Raw genomic sequence first — 19,728 nt, forward strand, 5'->3', positions numbered from 1 at the left:
TGTCTCTGTTTGAGGGGTTGGAGCAAATGCAGTTGTATCGCAGAGCTTGGCTGTAGACAATGGATCGTGTGGTGTGGTCAGGGTGAAAGCTGGAGGCATGTAGGTAGGAATAGCGGTCAGTAGGTTTCCGGTATAGGGTGGTGTTTATGTGACCATCGTTTATTAGCACCGTAGTGTCCAGGAAGTGGATCTCTTGTGTGGACTGGACCAGGCTGAGGTTGATGGTGGGATGGAAATTGTTGAAATCATGGTGGAATTCCTCAAGGGCTTCTTTTCCATGGGTCCAGATGATGAAGATGTCATCAATATAGCGCAAGTAGAGTAGGGGCGTTAGGGGATGAGAGCTGAGGAAGCGTTGTTCTAAGTCAGCCATAAAAATGTTGGCATACTGTGGGGCCAGGCGGGTACCCATAGCAGTGCCGCTGATTTGAAGGTATACATTGTCCCCAAATGTAAAATAATTATGGGTAAGGACAAAGTCACAAAGTTCAGCCACCAGGTTAGCCGTGACATTATCGGGAATAGTGTTCTTGACGGCTTGTAGTCCATCTTTGTGTGGAATGTTGGTGTAGAGGGCTTCTACATCCATAGTGGTCAGGATGGTGTTATCAGGAAGATCACCAATGAATTGTAGTTTCCTCAGGAAGTCAGTGGTGTCTCGAAGGTAGCTGGGAGTGCTGGTAGCGTAGGGCCTGAGGAGGGAGTCTACATAGCCAGACAATCCTGCTGTCAGGGTGCCAATGCCTGAGATGATGGGGCGCCCAGGATTGCCAGGTTTATGGATCTTGGGTAGTAGATAGAATATCCCAGGTCGGGGTTCCAGGGGTGTGTCTGTGCGGATTTGATCTTGTGCTTTTTCAGGGAGTTTCTTGAGCAAATGCTGTAGTTTCTTTTGGTAACTCTCAGTGGGATCAGAGGGTAATGGCTTGTAGAAAGTGGTGTTGGAGAGCTGCCAAGCAGCCTCTTGTTCATATTCCGACCTATTCATGATTACAACAGCACCTCCTTTGTCAGCCTTTTTGATTATGATGTCAGAGTTGTTTCTGAGGCTGTGGATGGCGTTGTGTTCTGCACGGCTGAGGTTGTGGGGCAAGTGATGCTGCTTTTCCACAATTTCAGCCCGTGCGCGTCGGCAGAAGCACTCTGTGTAGAAGTCCAGTCTGCTGTCTCGACCTTCAGGAGGAGTCCACGCAGAATCCTTCTTTTTGTAGTGTTGGTAGCTTGCTAGAGCAAAGCCTGAATTAGATCTCACGTTGAAAAATGTGGCACCCCACCTGGATCCACACTGGGCATCTGAGCTAAATGCCATGACAAGCTGCAGGCCTGGGACCATCCAAGGCACCCACCAAAAGCAGAGTTTCTGATTCTACCATAGTACCTAGGGGCACTGACACAGTGTCTACTGGGACCTTCCTGTTAGACACCTGCTGGGGAGCAAGACTCTGCTCTGAGACTGAGCTGTGTGGCTATGGCTTGTTGTGCTGCAAACTAACAGCTACCAAAATCTGTATAAAAACAGTGATGAAATTCCCCTTAAATGTTAACTCATTAAGCCAAGGGGTCTCTTTTTTCACACTCCATTTTCAGTTTCCACTGCATAAGCCTCTCTGGGCTGTCACCATTGCAGGTTCCCATGGATGCTGGTCTCCCACTGCTGAGCAGCAGCATCTGTGTGAATGCACCCCCTCTATCACTGGGTCTCTCTTCCTGGCAAATTCTTCAGCAAGGCACCTTGTGGCCTGTTCTCTTCCCAGATCAGCAACGGGCCCACGTTTAGCTGCATGCTCCTGGCTTCTGTGGTGATGCCCACCGTCCACTTCTCCTTTACCAAGCTCGACTTTGGAACCTGCTTCATCTACTATGCCGGGATGCCCCCTGCCAGACACATCCTTACCATCACAAACAAGGAGGCCAAGGAGATTAGGTAGGGCAGCAGTGGGAAGCTAGCTACCCATGTTAGCTGCTTCCCTGGTCCAAGTCAGAGAGTTTGAGCATAGATCTCCCACATCCCAGTTGAGCACCCTAATCACCAGGCTATTGGCTATTCTGGGGTGAGTGTCGCTGTCTCTGGATTTGGCCAGAAATTCCATCCTGGCCTTGATAAACCTTCCCAATGAAAGTTTCATGAAAACCAACCCTTTCCCATGGCAGATCAGAATTTTCCCATAGAAAACCTTTTTATCAAAGAAATCCTGACCATTACTACACGTATGCCCCATGAACCAGGGCAGTGCTGTTATTCCCATTGTACAGATGGGGGAACTGTAGCACAGAGAGGCTCAGTGACATGCGCAAGGTCACATAGGAAGTCTATGGAAGAGAAGGGAAGTGAACTCATGTCTCCCCAGTCCCTATCCAGCACCCTTACCACTGGGCCATTTTTCTAGGGAGAGAGAGGGCAGTGTGTCTGTATTCAGCTTCCAAACTGCCTAATAGTTATAAGCACATAAATCACACAGAAAAGGACACATTTTCCGAAGTGATAGACCCTCTTTTCTGTTTTCATGTGAGATAAGAGGGTGCCTTCATTCACTGACCTGTATGAAAGAAGTGCATTCAGCCGGGGGAGTCCTGCCAGGCGTTTTTCCCCACGGTGATCTGAAGATACCTGTATTTACTTCCCTTTGGGGTTATGTTCATCAGAACAGACCCAATTCAACACTGCTGGCATTAAGCAGACCCAGCTTCTGTTGCCATCAGGGTGGATTTGTCTCAGTCTGCATAGCTAGCAGACTTGGTTGGACCACTGGCAACTCCTCCGGATAAAATTGAATGGATGTGGTCAAAGAGGGATGGGGGACAGTTCTCAGCTACTGAATGATCACCAGCCAAACATTCAGAAAGGATTTTTTTCTGGTCTTCCACAGCTTAGACTGCTTGTACACCAACACTACTCACTTTGAGGTGAGCTTCCAGGCTGAAGTGCTGAGTCCTGGAGGGAAGATGGAGGTGCCAGTCACTTTCTATCCCCGAGAGGCTGTTTCGTACCACGATATCATCCCCTTTGAAATCAATGGGCTCTCCCAACAGACGATTGAGGTTCTGGGAAAGGGCACGGAGATGAAGGTGAGATCAGACCACTGTTCTATAGCTCCATATGTCACACGGTCAGAGTGAATCTCTTTCTCCTTTCCTCAGTCATCCACTCGTTGCCTTTCTCCCGTTCCTCATTACCAATCCTCGCACCTTCCCCATTCTTTTATTCTTATCCTGCCCACAGATCGACATCTTAGACCTTCCCAGCAAAGTGGTGAAATTGGGTGCGCTGTCTGCTGGACAAACTATGAAGAAGACTGTCACAATAGTGAACAATAGCGTTGCCCTTCTCACTTTTAACCTAACTTTCGTGTTCACTGTTCCAGAGCTGCTGGAATCTAAGGTAAGGCCTGTTCTTCAACTGGAGTGCTCTTTATCTTGCCACTTATTTGTTATTTGTACTGCCAATGTAGCGAGGAGCCCAGTCATGTCTAGGCACTGTAGGTTGTCTGACCTAGTGGGTAGCTATTATTAGAGTTTACAGGTAAGATGACGTGGTCTAGCACAGCTCAGCTGCCCAGAGACTGGACAAGCATTACAGGTAGTTGGGGAGTGAGTCCCCCACTGCATGCGGCAGAGACGCTCACCCTTAAGAAGACCTGCAGAACTCGCAATTGTTTTATTGCAATATCACAAACACTATCATGTAGCAAAGTAGACAGAGAGAATATAACCCCCAGAACTTGCATTCTCACACCATTCTTTGCATGCAGCCCTAGAGTTGGTAAGATGACCCATGAGAGGTCCTTGCCTTTGCAGGGCCCAGGAGTGCCTGAACAAAGTGCTACCTTGAATCATAGATGATGCTAACACCTAACTCATATTCAGTGGGGTTCTCAGCCCCTTTTCCTTATCTGTTTCCTCACCCTACTAATGTTTGGGTACCCTTCTTCCATAGGTTACTAGGACTCTTACTTCAAGCTTATTAGCAAGTACATCCATCAGTTACCATGGCATTCTCACGACTGGACATCTGCTGGATATTCCTAACTGAAAATATCTAAAGCTAGTATAAACTTACCTTGTGATTACTTGTCAACAGTTCAGCAACACTTGCTTATAACAGCACTCTGTCTTGTAACAACCTGTGATACAGGGTCACTTACTGGTTAGCTGCTACATAGATGACTCGTGCCTCCCCATACCGGAGGGGGACAATCTAAAGGGGAGGACAAGTGACTGCCCCACACGTCTCCTCTGCCCAGAGACCTCCCCCACACTGTGCCCAGCCCAGGGCCACTGTGCTCTCCTCACCCCACGTTACCTTCCCAGGGAGGGGGGCTCTGTCCTCCTTCCACTGTACTTGCCCCCAGCATGTTCAGCCGCTCTCCCGGACAGCTGAGCCAGGTGGGGAGCAGGAGGGAGCCACTTCTCACACAGCTGAAGCTGGCTGCTCCCGGTCGCTGCTCCGTGCAGCGCAGCAGCTGCCTGAGAGAGCCTGGGTGGGGAGGCTAAGGTGACGGCCAGCTCCCTGCCTGGGGTTGGCTGCCAGTGCCAGGGGCCAAACATGCCAGGGAGGGGGGCTCTGGCTCACTCAGCCCCTGTCCCCGGCAGCTTGGCCCGAGTCGGGGGCAGCCCGCTGCTGCTCCCTCTCCAGCCAGGCTCTCTCAGGCAGCTGCTGCACTGCACAGAGCAGGGACCCAGCAGCTGGCATGAGAAATGTCTGCGCCTGCTCCTTTCACTCCCTGCCTGGGCCTGGCTGCCAGGGACAGGAGCTGAGTGTGCCAGGGGGCAGGCGCAGCGTGAGAAGGACAGCGCCCTTCTCCCTCCCCCAATCAGACCAATCTGGGGGGCACTTGACTCTGCATACACCCCCACACATTGCCTCTGGTTGCTTATGTTGAGTCTTTAGGCCTTAGTTACTTTGGCTACACTATTATATTACAGGCTTGAGGCCTGTAGGCTTTTGCATGCCTGCTTTGAGCCATACCTAGATCTTATTCATCATTATACCATGTAGCTATAGCAACATAGCCTTGGATGGAAGGTGCTATGGAAGAGTAAGTATTTTCCCTCCTTCCCACCCATCTGCCAAACAGGTCCATTCTTGGCATAGATGTAATGGCAGCTGAGGAGAGGCACTGTAGGGACACACTACTACAGGGAGCGATTGGGATTGGGCTAATAATGGTGGGAGCAGCACAGGAATGAAACTAAGCAGCTCTGGGAAATCTCTCCTGTTACTCTCAATAGCTCTGAGGGCTCTGAGTTCCCAGTGGTCAGACATCACATTTGGCCCTCTGTCTGGGCAGGTTCTCAGCTTGTCTCCATCCAGCGACATAACTCTGAAGCCCAAAGGGGGCACCTGCAGCGTAGAGGTGACTTTCTCCCCAAAGTGCCGCATCCCGCAGTTTGCAGAGGAGGTGATGCTCGAGTGCATGGGGCTGCTGCACTCCTTCTTTGTGGTGCGGGGCTGCTGCCAGGGCATTGAAGTGAGCTTGGACCAGGATCATATCCCCTTTGGAGCAGTGGTGCAGCGGAGCCAGGCTTCCCGGCGCGTCCTCATGCGGAACACGGGAGACATAGGAGTCAGGTGAGGTAGCGTCCTCACACAAGACCTATTCCACTGAAGGTTTGTGGTGAGCCTGAGCCCCAGGAGATCTTTGCTTGACCTGTGCCTGTCCCAAGAACGCAGAGATAGCAGAACAGTATGTAGCATGCCATCAGAGTGGTGGAATATGGCCTCCCTACAGGCTCAGTTCTGTAGCCCCCAGTGTTGCTGAGATACTCACGCAAGCCAAATCATCCCATTTAACTCAGTGCCAGTGTGCGCTGCAATGTGAGTCAGGGCTGCAGACTCAGGACCTACATGTCTGTGAAGGCCCATAGCCACCTTTCATGCTACTGCAGCTGTGCCCAAGGGCTGTATCTATAGCTGACTGACAGCACAGAAAGGCATCGAGATGCTTAGAGAACCCTGCTCCATCTTTCCCAACCCGGCCTGGGATGCACTGTGAGCCCAGCTCTAAACTGTCCTTTTCTTTGTGCTTTTCTTGGAAAGATTTAAATGGGACATCAAGAGTTTTGAGCCAGATTTCTCCATTAGCCCGGTGGAGGGTTACATTTCCCCAGGAATGGAAGTCCCCTTCGAAGTGATCTTTCATCCCTATGAGCTGAACCCAGATATCCACTATGACAACCTGCAGTGCTGCATCCAGGGCAGCGAAGCGCTCAAGCTCACTCTGACTGGATACTGCGTGGTGGTGCCCATGACAAAAGAGGTAACCTTAGCAGAGAGAGACCCCACCCACCCCACCCCCGGCCCGTGCCGTTCCCGGTCCAGCATAGAAGCTGGCTTGGTTCCCAAACCTGCAGTGTCACTGTGGATGCAGGGCATAGTCCCCCAGTTTCCCAGCACAGGTGGAAACTACAGCAGGACAGAGCTTTAATTCTAGGACTAGGTCCAAGTGAGGATCTTCAACTTCTGTAATGACATGAACACTCATGCCCAGCTTTGTGGCTCCAGTGTGGGCCTGACAGCACCTTGTGAAGGGAGAGGCCATGAACGGGAACTCTGGCACTGATGGACATTTCTTGAGTGCCGGACCCCACAGTCCTCCTGAATTCCAAAAGGAGAACTCAGACCAAATCAAGCAGCCAGTCCACAAAAAGGACTGTAATTGATGTCTGCCCATTCTGCAGCACTTACAATGAGTAGCCCCACTGTGTTCAGTAGGCCTGCTTGTGTTACTAAGGACTGCAGAATTGGGCCCTCCATGAAAACCTGCAAAATGGTTTTATAAGAGAGAGCTCTGTTTCTGTATTTATATATGCCTCCCTCTCTGTCTGTCCTTCACCCCTCTTTCTTTTGTGTCTTTGCATGTGGGTGAGGAGTACCTGCACCCCCACACACCACAATGCCATAGGTAAATGGAATGGATTCCCTAAGGGGGATGAAGTCTCTTTGTGCTCCTCTGTTGCAGGTGATGAATTTCACTTGTCAGGTGCGTGGAAAACACACCCAGACTATCATGCTGTCCAACCGGAGCAACCAGTCATGGAACCTGCAGCCCATCATTGAGGGGGAACAATGGAAAGGGCCTGAATTCATCAGGGTAGAGGCCCATCAGCAAAACAAGCCCTACGAGATCACTTACAGGCCCCTCACCATGAACGTGGAGAACAAGAAGCATCAGGTATGAGCTGTGGAGGCATGAAAGCAGTGCAGCCGTTTCTTTTATTGCACCAGACCTTTGTAACCACTGCTAGAGACCTGATAACACAGAGCACTGATTCTGGGAGAGTAACCTGTGTATCAGATTAGCAACTACAAGCTTTAAAACAAAGATTTTCAGAGGATTTGAGTGTTGAAATGAGCCCCATCCTTCCGGGTGATGTCATAAGAACATAAGAATGGTCATACTGGGTCAGAACAAGGGTCCCTCTACCCCAGTATTCATATCCAACGGTGGCCAGTGCCAGCTGCTTCAGAGGGAATGAACAGAACAGGCAGTCATGGAGTGATCCATCCCTGTCGCCCATTCCCAGCTTCTGGCAAACAGAGGCTAGGAACACTTCAGAGCATGGTTTTGTATCCCTGCCCATCCTGGCTAATAGCCATTGACAGACCTATCCTCCGTGAACATATCTAGTTCTTTTTTGAACCCTGTTATAGTCTTGGCCTTCACAACATCATGTCATGGTATCCCTTGGACTGAGGAGACCCCTCTGGGAGAAGGGACACCAGTTATTAGGGAGACACAGGTAACAGTAATGAGGAAATTGACAAGGTCCCTCACCAAAGGCTCTTATGTAAATTAAGTTGTCATGGGATAAGAGGGAAGATCCTTTCATGGACTGAGAACTGGTAAAAAGACAGGGAACAAAGGGTAGGAATAAATGGTAAATTTTCAGAATGGAGAAGGGTAACGAGTGGTGTTCCCCAAAGGTCAGTCCTAGGACCAATCCTATTCAATTTATTCATAAATGATCTGGAGAAAGGGGTAAACAGGGAGGTGGCAAAGTTTGCAGATGATACTAAACTGCGCAAGATAGTTAAGACCAAAGCAGACTGTGAAGAACTTCAAAAAGATCTCACAAAACTAAGTGATTGGGCAACAAAATGGCAAATGAAATTTAATGTGGATAAATGTAAAGTAATGCACATTGGGAAAAAAAACCCCAACTATACATACAATATGATGGGGGCTAATTTAGCTACAACTAATCAGGAAAGAGATCTTGGAGTCATCGTGGATAGTTCTCTGAAGACATCCATGCAGTGTGCAGCGGCAGTCAAAAAAGCTAACAGGGTGTTAGGAATCATTGAAAAACGGATAGAGAATAAGACAGAGAATATCTTATTGCCCTTATATAAATCCATGGTACGCTCACCTTGAATCTTGAGTGCTGCATACAGATGTGGTCTCTTCATCTGAAAAAAGATACACTGGCATTAGAAAAGGTTCAGAAAAGGGCAACTAAAATGATTAGGGGTTTGAAATGGGTCCCCTATGAGGAGAGATTAAAGAGGCTAGGACTTTTCAGCTTGGAAAAGAGGAGACTAAGGGGGGATATGATAGAGGTCTGTAAAATCATGAGTGGTGTGGAGAAAGTGAATAAGGAAAAGTTATTTACTTGTTCCCATAATATAAGAACAAGGCGCCACCAAATGAAATTAATGGGCAGCAGGTTTAAAACAAATGAAAGGAAGTTCTTCTCCACACAGTGCACAGTCAACTTGTGGAACTCCTTGCCTGAGGAGGTTGTGAAGGCTAGGACTATAACAGGGTTTAAAAGAGAACTGGATAAATTCATGGAGGCTAAGTCCATTAATGGCTATTAGCCAGGATGGGTAAGGAATAGTGTCCCTAGCCTCTGTCAGAGGGTGGAGATGGATGGCAGGAGAGAGATCACTGGATCATTACCTGTTAGGTTCACTCCCTCTGGGGCACCTGGCACTGGCCACTGTCGGCAGACACGATCCTGGGCTGGATGGACCTTTGGTCTGACCCAGTCTGGCCATTCTTATGGGAAATCAATTATTAGAAACATAGATAGCTGGGTTTGTGATGACTGGGAGAACCACATGGTGGATTGCCTGCCGGGTGCAAAGGTTGCAGATCTCTCAATACACCTAGATCAGAGGTGGGCAAACTATGGCCTACGGACCACATCCGGCCCGTGGGACCCTCCTGCCTGGCCCCTGAGCTCCTGGCCCGGAAGGCTCACCCCCAGCCCCTCCCCCGCTGTTCCTCTTGCCCCACAGCCTCAGCTCATTGTGCCGTCAGCGCAATGCTCGGGGCGGCGGGGCTGCGAGCTCCTGGGGCAGCACTGCTGCAGAGCCCGGCCTGACCCGGTCTCTGTGCTGCGCGGCAAGGGGGCAGGAAGCGGGGGGCTGGATAGAGGGCAGTAGAGTTCGGGGGGAGTGGTCAGGGGCGGGGGTGTGGATAGGGGGTGGGGCAGTCAGAGGGTGGGGAACGGGGGGGTTGAATGGGGGCAGGGGTCCTGGGCGGGGGCCAGTCAGGAAGGAGGGGGGGTTGGATGGGGCGGCAGGGGGCAGTCAGGGGCACGGGTTCCGGGGCTAGTCAGGGGACAAGGAGAAGGGGTGTTTGGATGGGGCAGGGGTCCCGGGGGGTGGAGGCGGTCAGGAATGAGAGGAGGGGTTGGATGTGGTGGCGGGGGGGCAGTCAGGGGTGGGACTTTCGGGGGCGGTTGGGGGGGTGGATGGGGCAGGGATCGGGGGGGCATCAGGGGCGAGAAACAGGGTGGGGGGGATAAGGGGTGGGGGCCGGGCCATGCCTGGCTCTCCCCGACCACACCAGCAGGAGGGATGAGCGGTAGAGCAGGCGACCCCTATATCGATTCTTCACCAGTGAAGGATCAGCCTTCCATTGGGGTGCGTCTTTCTAGGCTGGTGAAAATGGCTCGCTCCCCCGGCAGTGCAGCACAGGGCGCTTGTCATATCAGCAGCTCTGGCCCGTGTGTGCGCACTCAGGAGCTGAACAGGGGACCGTGAAAGCAGAGGAACCTACCAACCTTTTTCATTGTCTCTAGGGCTCCATCTTCTTTCCACTCCCCGATGGGACAGGTTTGCTATACCTCCTGCAGGGGACTGCAGAGCCCCCTAAGTCTTCAGGGACCATTGTCCGAGAGGTGCCGTGCAAAACTACCTACACCGAATTGCTCCCCATCTCAAACTGGCTGAACAAGCCACAAAGGTAAACTGGGAAGGGCCTAGTGGCTGTTCACAGCTAGCAGCACAGAGAGGGGCTTTCCATGCTAGCTCCATCCCTGCTGTTACCCCAACAACTCCCAGCCAAGAAGTTGGTGTGTGCTGTGACTTGGGGTCCCAGAAGGCCTCTTGGGAGATTGTCTAGGCCACAAGGTCGACATGCACTTAGACTGGCCTTTATTCCGGTCTCAGGAAGCATGGATCTGGCTGACAGCTCTGCTTTGGGAGGGTTTATGCCAAATAAACTCCATCTCCCTCCCCATAATCGCCCGGGGGAAATTTACCCAACAGCTTTGGCAGGGCAAGAGCAGTCTAGAAACAATACAGCAGGGGTCTCAAAGTCCCGGCCCGTGGGCCATCTGTGGCCCGAGAACCTGCCCACTGTGGCCCCCGGGGCTCCAGCAATTTTGGGGCCGGGTCTCTCCCTTGGTCTCGCCTGCCACCCCCGGGCGCTCCCCCGCGCACTTCCTCCAGACCATTTAAAATGGCCTGGGGCCCCACTCACCACCAGCAGCGCAGCAGAACTGAGCAATTTCCTGCACGCTCCACGTGGCTGCTGGCCCCTCCTTGCAGCCCCGGGGTGGGGTGGGGCTGTGCTTCCGCACACCGCCTCCACCCTGAGCACCCCTGCAGCCAATGGGAAGCTGCAGGGGCAGTGCCTGGAGGTAGCAGTGCGTGGAGGCCCCCTGGCCCACCCCACCTTGGAGCCCCAGGTAAGTGCCCTGACCCCCTCCCAGAGCCTGCACCCCCATCCCCTGCCCCAGCCCAGAGCCTGCACCCAGCACCCGAACTCCCTCCCAGAGCCTTAGGCAGGTGGGGGCGGAGTTTGGCGGGCCAGGTTCTGTGCGGCATGAGTGACATTATTGGCCCGCCGGAAGGATTTGAGGACTGGCACTGGCCCTAAGGTAAACTGAGTTTGAGACCCCTGCATTACTTGAGTAGGACTTCATAGAATCATAGAATATCAGGGCTGGAAGGGACCTCAGGAGGTCATCTAGTCCAACCCCCTGCTCAAAGCAGGACCGATCTCCAACTAAATCATCCCAGCCAGGGCTTTGTCAAGCCTGACCTTAAAAACCTCTGAGGAAGGAGATTCCACCACCTCCCTAGGTAACGCATTCCAGTGTTTCACCACTCTCCTAGTGAAAAAGTTTTTCCTAATATCCAACCTAAACCTCCCCCACTGCAACTTGAGACCATTACTCCTTGTTCTGTCATCTGCTACCATTGAGAACAGTCTAGATCCATCCTCTTTGGAACCCCCTTTCAGGTAGTTGAAAGCAGCTATCAAATCCCCCCTCATTCTTCTCTTCCGCAGACTAAACGATCCCAGTTCCCTCAGGCTGTCCTCATAAGTCATGTGTTCCAGTCCCCTAATTATTTCTGTTGCCCTCCACTGGACGCTTTCCAATTTATCCACATCCTTCTTGTAGTGTGGGGCCCAAAACTGGACACAGTACTCCAGATGAGGCCTCACCAATGTCGAATAGAGGGGAACGATCACGTCCCTCGATCTGCTGGCAGTGCCCCTACTTATACAGCCCAAAATGCCATTGGCCTTCTTGGCAACAAGGGCACACTGCTGACTCATATCCAACTTCTCGTCCACTGTCACCCCTAGGTCCTTTTCCGCAGAACTGCTGCCGAGCCATTCGGTCCCTAGTCTGTAGCGGTGCATTGGATTCTTCTGTCCTAAGTGCAGGACCCTGCACTTATCCTTATTGAACCTCATCAGTTTTCTTTTGGCCCAATCCTCCAATTTGTCTAGCCCCTCCGGCCTGGGAACGTCCTCCTGACTGCTCGGTGGGGGCTGATGGCGGGGTGTCCTGCCCCCCCCGGTGTACCGATTCCCCCTAAGCTGGGGGGACGGGACGGGGGAATCTGTGGGCGCTGCTGCCTCTCTGGGGCTGGGGCTGCTGGCGGCTGCTTGTGTCTGAACAAGCCAAGGTCAGGCTCCTGCCCCGAGTGCTTTCTTAAAGAGACAGCGCACGCACGCACTCACTCGGGCGCCCACACGCTCCCCCCCCCAACGCACCCCCACACCCCCCTTCACACTCCCCCCCCAACACACCCACACCCCCCTTCACACTCCCCCCCAACACACACCCACACCCACACCCTTCACACTCCCCCCCAACACACCCACACCCCTTCACACAGTTCCCCCCAACACACACCCACACCCCCCTTCACACTCCCCCCCAACACACCCACACCCTTCACACTCCCCCCCAACACACCCACATCCACATCCCCCTTCACACTCCCCCCAACACACCCACACCCTTCACACAGTCCCCCCAACACACCCACACCCACACCCTTCACACTCCCCCCCAACACACCCACACCCACATCCCCATTCACACTCCCCCCCAACACACCCACACCCTTCACACAGTCCCCCCAACACACCCACACCCTTCACGCTCCCCCCCCAACACACCCACACCCACACCCTTCACGCTCCCCCCCCAACACACACACCAGGACTCCCTGCATCCAGGTCACTTCCCCACCTGGGCTGGGCCGAGACATCAGGAGCTGCTGCTCTCCTGCCCTCCCCTTACGCAGCCGGCAGGGAAAGTGACCTGGATGCAGGGAGCCCTGACAGCTCCTTGCTCCCCCATCACAGGCTCAGCCCCCTAGGGCTGCGGGGGGGCGGAGGAGCAGCAGTCCGGTGGGGGAGCGAGAGCAGTGCCAGCTGCTTTGTGCATCCAGGTCAGTTTCCCCACGTGGGTGCAGGAGGGAGGTGCAGGGGTTGGGGTGAAGGGGGCACAGGGCAGGGGTTAGGGGCTCAGGCAGGTGCTGGATTTGGGGTGAAGGGGGCACAGTGCAGGGATTGAGGGCACATGAGGGGCGGGGTTGGGGTGCAGGAGGAGGGCAGAGGTTGGGGTGAGGGGACATGCAGAGTGCAGGGATTGGGGCACAGGAGGGGGCAGGGGTTGGGGTGAAGGGGGCACAGTGCAGAGGTTAGGGGCACAGGAGGGGCAGCTGTTGGGGTGAAGGGGGCACAGTGCAGAGGTTAGGGGCACAGGGCAGGGGTTGGGGCTCAGGAGGAAGGTGCAGGGGGTAGAAGTGAAGAGGGCACAGTGCAGGGATTGAGGGCACATGACGGGGCGGGGTTAGGGTGCAGGAGGAGGGCAGAGGTTGGGGTGAGGGGACATGCAGAGTGCAGGGATTGGGGCACAGGAGGGGGCAGGGGTTGGGGTGAAGGGGGCACAGTGCAGAGGTTAGGGGCACAGGAGGGGCAGCTGTTGGGGTGCAGGAGGAGGGCAGGGGTTGGGGTGAGGGGACACACAGGGCAGGGGTTAGAGGCACAGGAGGGAGGTGCAGGGATTGGGGTGAAGGTGGCACAGTATAGGGGTTAGGGTGCAGGAGAGGGGCAGAGGTTGGGAATGAAGGGGTGTAGGGATTAGTAGTGCAGGAGGGGGAACAGGCATTGGGGTGAAGTGGGCACAGTCCAGGAGTTATGGGGGGAGGGAGAGTGGGGAGCCTGGGGAGTTCATGGGGGCCAGGGGCAATGGGGGGTGCCAGGCACACAGGGGCCAGGGGCACCAAAATGCAAGTTCGCCCAGGGTGCCATTTTCCCTAAAGCTGGCCCTGGTCACATGGTTTGGAACCACAAAGCACATGTTTGACCAGCTATTGAGGAGCAGAAAGGCCAGACCGTGCAGGGCCCAGGAATTATGGGATAGCTTTGCTGGACTGTCCAAACACAAGCCTGGCTACAACAGCCTTGGCAAAGTGGGCTGGCGTGACACTAGAGTGGAACGCGGGTGCAGACCTCTACCCTGGGACGAGCCAGTCAGCCTGTGTTCGGAGAGGTGTGGGTGCTGTGTGGGTGTTAGGGCAGGGTGTAGACATATGTCAGAGCCCGCGTCCCTACTATAGTGTAGACATACTCTAGGGGCACCAATCGGACAGCCTGCGTAAATGTTTGCTACCTGGCTGATGTCTGGCTGTTTGCAGTGGAAATGAGGCCTTTTGACCTTTGTCTTGTTTGTCTCTCCCCAGGTTCCATGTGATAGTGGATATGATCAAACCAGAAAAGTCGGACATCACCACCATGCTGAAGGGGCTGGATTACACGGAAGTGCCTGCCTCCTCCAAGAAGGACTATAAGCTCACCTTCTTCTCCTACAAGGAAGGGCTATTCAGTGCCAAGGTAGGCCCACTCCCAGGCCCCGCTACTCTGCAAAGGAATGGTTGCTTGCTGATTGTGTGTAGGGGTGATGATGGGAGTCTCTAGGATTTTAAACCAAAACATTGAAACTTTTGGGTGCCCAGAATGAAGTGACTGCTCTGGTAGTTAGGCATCTAAAGTAAAGCTCCCCTGGAATCCACTGGAAGTTGATCAGGGCACTTGTTCTCTGCCAGGTGTGCATAGGAGGCAGGTGGGAAGAGTCCAAGGTGAGTTCATTTCTCCTGTGACCAGAACCAGTCCCTGGTCCAGAGGGGAGCTCCCCTAGGTCTGACTGTTACCTCTTTTGTGCTTGATTTCAGGTGACCTTTCGCAATGAGGCGACACAGGAGTACTTGTTCTACCTGGTCACGTTCAAGGCCATCCCTTCCGGTCCGCTCAGCACCATCGAGATGGTTACCCCTGTTCGGCAGAGCACGTCTTCATCCATCAGGGTGGAAAACCCCCTCTTCTTCCCGGTGACGTTTACTACAGACTGCAAAGTGCCTGATGTCAACTTCCCACCGCAGTTCGTTGTGCCCGCCCAGTCCGAGGTAGAGCAAAGCCTTGCACAGCAAACCTGCTTGCACTGCTCTCCTCCCTCTGCAGTAAGGCAATTGCTCTGACCTTCAGGAATGTCAACAGCCCAAGTGCTCCTGAGCCAGGTGTTAGCCTGATCTGTGTGTGCACTATGGGGCTGGTTTCCAGTGGTAACAGACACCACCTGATCCTCAGAGGGCTGCAGTCCCCAAAGGGTCCCATGGAAAGGAGAAGATGGGTAGGGTAAGCAAATCAGAGATGCAGCAGAGTGTGGATATGCAGAGTATCCCTACACTGCCCTGCAGGAATCTTCCATGCACCACTGGTATGCCTGTAACACATCACACGGCCATGTGCAAAGTTGCTGCCAACAAGCCCACAGGCCTTCCCACCGCTGTTGTGGTTGCACTGGCTGTTTGCAAGGCCAGCTACTGAGTCATTCGCCCCTGTGTCAGTCCCCGTCAGGGCAGTCGCAGGGAGCAATCACTGCACTAACTGCTGCACTGGTTCAGTTGCTTCTCCAAGTGCAATCCCACGAGGCTTCTGCCTGCCCTCCTGTGCATCATCTCTGTCCCCAGTCCCAGCCTTGGCTGCGCCCAACACCCCAGCTCCCCACACCCTTCTTCTAAGTAGGCCGAGAGCAGCTGAAGAGGGGCTGAGCTGCTCTCTGCTCTACCAAGCTCCTTCACCACCCCAACTCCCCTGGCCCAAAGAGCAAAAGGACACAAAAGTTGGATGCAGGATACAGCTTTAGTTTGGAAAATATTGCCACTTTGCCTGGGGGCTGGCGGGGAGCTTTTAATTTTCCCTGGGACAGATTCTCCACAACGCAGGAAGGACACAATGAATGGCTAATTAACGAACAGACAGACATGGACAGGCACAAGCATCATCCTCCCTCCTGCTTCACAGGGGTTTCTCACAGCTCTCCACCGACTCCGTCAATGCACCTGCCCCTCCCCCCACCCCAGGATCTGGGCATGAGAAATCAGGAATGTCGTTATTTATATCGACGTTTGTTATAACCATACAGCTATGGGTAGCCTAGAATTCCTCCTTACCTGTAAGGGGTTAAGAAGCTCAAATAACCTGGTTGGCACCTGACCAAAAGGACCAATGGGGAAAGAAGATACTTTCAAATCTGCGGGGGGGAAGGCTTTGTTTGTGCTCTTTGTTTGTGTGTTCTCTTGGGAAGCAGAGAAGCACCAGGTCAGAAAACTCCTTCTCCTATAAACCATCCTAAAGTGAGTGTTAATATTGCAAAAAGAGTAAGTAAATAAGGCAGGGCGCATTAGATTACCTTTTGTTTTCAGTGTTCCAGCAATTCCTCGAGACACATACCCTTGTGGTTCAGCCCATAGAGACTTATCAGAGCTAATCCCTGTCCCAAAATGCTTACAAGCCAAATGGACAAGCCAGGCTCAGGGAAGATGGGTGAAAGAGATGTAACACGCAAGCAGAGTGATCAGAACAATGAAACAACTTTGTTAGCTCCACAATTTATTCTCTTTCTGTCCCCCTGTCTAGGGGTACACATGTGTCATTTCATCTTATGAATTGATAAATAATGGTCATTGATTAATTAATTCACACCCCGTCTGCACCATGCCCACCATGTAAACCCAGGTGCTTCTCTATGAGGCTGTAGATGATAAATGCACTGAGCAAGTGTAACCCACACACCTCCTGGGTGTGGTGTTCTGTCCCATCTAGTGGCATCAAGACCACTTAGAGAGATTAATGAGTCTGCTTTACAGCCTTAGTTAACGGCCGTATGGCTTTTATGCAGTAGAGGCTCATATATTAAGCTCCAGAGGTCCCAGGTTCAATGCTGACCACCAGGGTCTGTCGGCGTTACAGGTGTGAGTGTTACACAAGTGAGTACGGATTGGGTTGCAAGGGCACTGGGTGTTACAACAGCTGTTGACTGTCCATGATGCAGCACGCCAAGTACTAATTTCCATCCCTGGGCTGGACACTAACATTTCTGCTCCCATGCAGATGGACTAGGTTGTTCTCTCTTTTCCCCCCAGGGGGTGCTCATGTTCGAATTCCAGCCCCTAAAAGTCGGGGAGGTCAGTGGGCGCTTGGTGCTCCAGAGCAGCGACTTGGGCTCCTTCCAGTATGACCTGAACCTGAAAGCCCTTGCAGCCAGGCCGGAGAAGCCGCTGTACTTCCGTGCCATGCTGGGCAGCAGCCAGATCATCACCACCAAGTTCATTAACTACACCCGTCAAAGAACAGAGTACACCTGCAAGGTGATCAGGGTCCCCCGCTCTGCTCTGGGGCTAGCTGAAGAATAAGGAAGCCACCAGTGCTCAAGGGGGTGGAAATACAAACATTCAGCAGGCAACTCAGTCTATGTACCCCATCAGCCTTCTTGAGCAGTACTAGGCCCCTTCAGCACTGCTCTCCCCGTCCTGCTGGAACCTTTCCTAGCTTGGCCAATACAGGTGGTGAGGTTGTGGTGAAGTAGCCAGCCTTCCCACTGACTTCACCACCAAAGCTGAGCCTTCTGCAGGGACCATCTTCCCTTGTGGGGTCACTCAGTCTTTATCAGAGCTGCCACCACAGTGCAATGGTGCTTAGGGGGTCAGTGTAGCCTAGGGGACAGAGCACTGAACTGGAGGCTTGGGCTGTAGTCTCAGATCAGCCACTGGCCTGCTGAATGACTGTGGACAAGTTGCTTCCCCGCTTTGTGCCTCAGTTTCCCCATCTGTAAAAGGGGTTGAATGTTACTGTCCTATTTGTAAAATACTTTGAGATCTACTATGTGCGAGATGAGTTCTACCTAGTGCTGTGATTATTCTAGAGTGAAGACATCCCCTTTTGTGGCAACGTTAGTCATGGTGTTACTGCCCAAGGCAATAACACCTAAGCCATCCCCAGAGCCAAACTTTCCCAGAGTTCCAATTGGGAGGGGGGAGGTTTGGGCTTTCCCTGTGTGCATGGAAAGGCCCCAAGTGAAGGGGGCTGGAATGTGCATTTCAGTTAGAAAACAGTAAACATACATTTTGTATCGGAACCCTGCTGATGCTAAATTACCCCACTGCCCCACTGCTGTTCCTGTTCCTGAGCTCTGGGGTATGTCAGACCTTGGGCCACAGGGGCTACAATGCCTTCTCCAAATCCAAGTGGCGCCTTCTCTCCCCTTGCAGATTGACTGTTCAGATTTCCACACGGATAAAATCATCAATGCATCCCCAGGCTCTCAGGGGGGCACAGAGGTCAGTGTGGACATAACCTATGAACCCTACCAGCTGGGTGAATCAAGAGCAACTCTCATCCTGTCTTCACCCATCGGAGGAGAATACAGCATCCCGCTCTTTGGCATGTCGGTGCCCCCCAAGCCTCAGGGCCCCTTTCAGATCAAGGCTGGCTCCAGCACGACCATTCCCTTCAAGAACGTGTTCCTGCAGCACACGGCCTTCACCTACAATGTGGAGAACCCAGCTTTTACCATAAAGGCAGCTGAGAACATACGTTCCAAGAAGAACATCTTCATCACCGTCTTCTTTGAGGGGAACCCCACTGGCAGCAAGATGCCCGTCACCAGCAGGCTGGTTGTCTCCTGTGCCCGAGCATCAGGCATGGGGGCAGGCATTTCCTGGGTTTATTACTTGAAGGGTATAACCCCTGAGAAGTGACCTAGTGGCACGCATGCAGAGCATCAGTGTCCCAGTCCCTAAACGGGCATTTCCCCCACTTTGCTGAGCCACTCGCAACTCCAAGTGTGCAGTCATGCACCTCCTAGGATCTGAATCAGACTGGTCTTCATTTCCCTCCCCATCTCCATACAGAATGGACTCTCTCTACAACACAGATGTGCCTTGGCAGTGAAAAGCAGCACCGGAATCTCTTCACCACTGTTCTTGCCAGTACAGAAAATGTTTATAGGATCTGCACGCCTACTGAAATCAGTGGGCGACTGCAGGATTGGATACAGCAGCGTGCACAGAACACACCCACCTGTATATTTGTTGAAAATTCCCAAAGAGCAAGCTAACTACTGAAGTGACCTTGGCCTGATAGAGTCACTGATCTGTTAGTCAAATTATATCAAACTTACGATATAGAAAGGGGCATGAGATCAGTGGGGAAGATCCCAGCTATCTGTGTATATGGTCTGACTGCATGCGTCAAGACTTGGTCAATTTATCCTCCCTCAGTTGATAACCACCAATGGCATTGCCTTCAAAGTACAAACGTTCCTGCCTGAAGGAGGATTCGCTTACTGTGGATTTCTTAAAAATATACCCTGTGTACAAGCCACCAAAGGTGCTGCAGCTTTTCCCAAAAGAGCAGAGGAGAGTTCATGAAAGCACTCACGTTGTACCCCAGAAATATGAGGACTCCATCATGCCTCCCAGCTGATCTCACCCTCTGGGATCAGAGGCTACGATGACTGTTGGCAAGGTGGTTTCTTTGTTTGCTGTATAAAAATGTGTTTTGGAATAAAGATAGTTAAGCAAACATAGAGATTCTGGTGGATCTGGTTAACGTGATAGTACTTCTGGACTGGAATGCCATAGCTAGCACACAGACACCCTGGGCTTCAAGACAAGGGAAAATTGGGGTGGAAAAAGAATCCAGAGAACTTGGGGGTTTCATGACTATCTAGAAAGGAGTCAAAGCAGGGGCGCCATTTAGGGGGGCCAGGGGAGGGCTCTAGTCCCGTTCCGCCCCCCCCCCCACCCGAGTTTCATAGGGAAGGCCTACTCACCCTAGCCCCTGACAGCACTCTTAGCTGCAACAGCTGGAGTGTGAGATGTGAGGAGTTGGGAAGCTGGGAGCA

At 52.8% G+C, this 19,728-nt stretch overlaps 1 protein-coding gene across 1 annotated transcript in view; it reads left to right on the forward strand.

Annotated features, from left to right (window-relative positions):
* The window catches only part of HYDIN (HYDIN axonemal central pair apparatus protein), a 454,160-nt gene extending 434,750 nt beyond the window's left edge, over nucleotides 1-19,410 (forward strand). The window contains exons 76-86 of the mRNA XM_084644216.1: nucleotides 1,755-1,924; nucleotides 2,868-3,066; nucleotides 3,221-3,379; nucleotides 5,289-5,569; nucleotides 6,038-6,257; nucleotides 6,960-7,172; nucleotides 10,033-10,196; nucleotides 14,228-14,378; nucleotides 14,717-14,947; nucleotides 16,967-17,191; nucleotides 18,092-19,410. Coding sequence (XP_084500342.1) covers nucleotides 1,755-1,924; nucleotides 2,868-3,066; nucleotides 3,221-3,379; nucleotides 5,289-5,569; nucleotides 6,038-6,257; nucleotides 6,960-7,172; nucleotides 10,033-10,196; nucleotides 14,228-14,378; nucleotides 14,717-14,947; nucleotides 16,967-17,191; nucleotides 18,092-18,580 — 2,502 coding nt within the window. The 3' untranslated portion in view covers nucleotides 18,581-19,410. The remainder of the gene's footprint in view (nucleotides 1-1,754; nucleotides 1,925-2,867; nucleotides 3,067-3,220; nucleotides 3,380-5,288; nucleotides 5,570-6,037; nucleotides 6,258-6,959; nucleotides 7,173-10,032; nucleotides 10,197-14,227; nucleotides 14,379-14,716; nucleotides 14,948-16,966; nucleotides 17,192-18,091) is intronic.
* Nucleotides 19,411-19,728: the final 318 nt, after the last annotated feature.

The sequence above is a fragment of the Lepidochelys olivacea genome (assembly GCF_965140295.1).
Source record: "Lepidochelys olivacea isolate rLepOli2 genome assembly, chromosome: 12".
NCBI lineage: Eukaryota > Metazoa > Chordata > Testudines > Cheloniidae > Lepidochelys > Lepidochelys olivacea.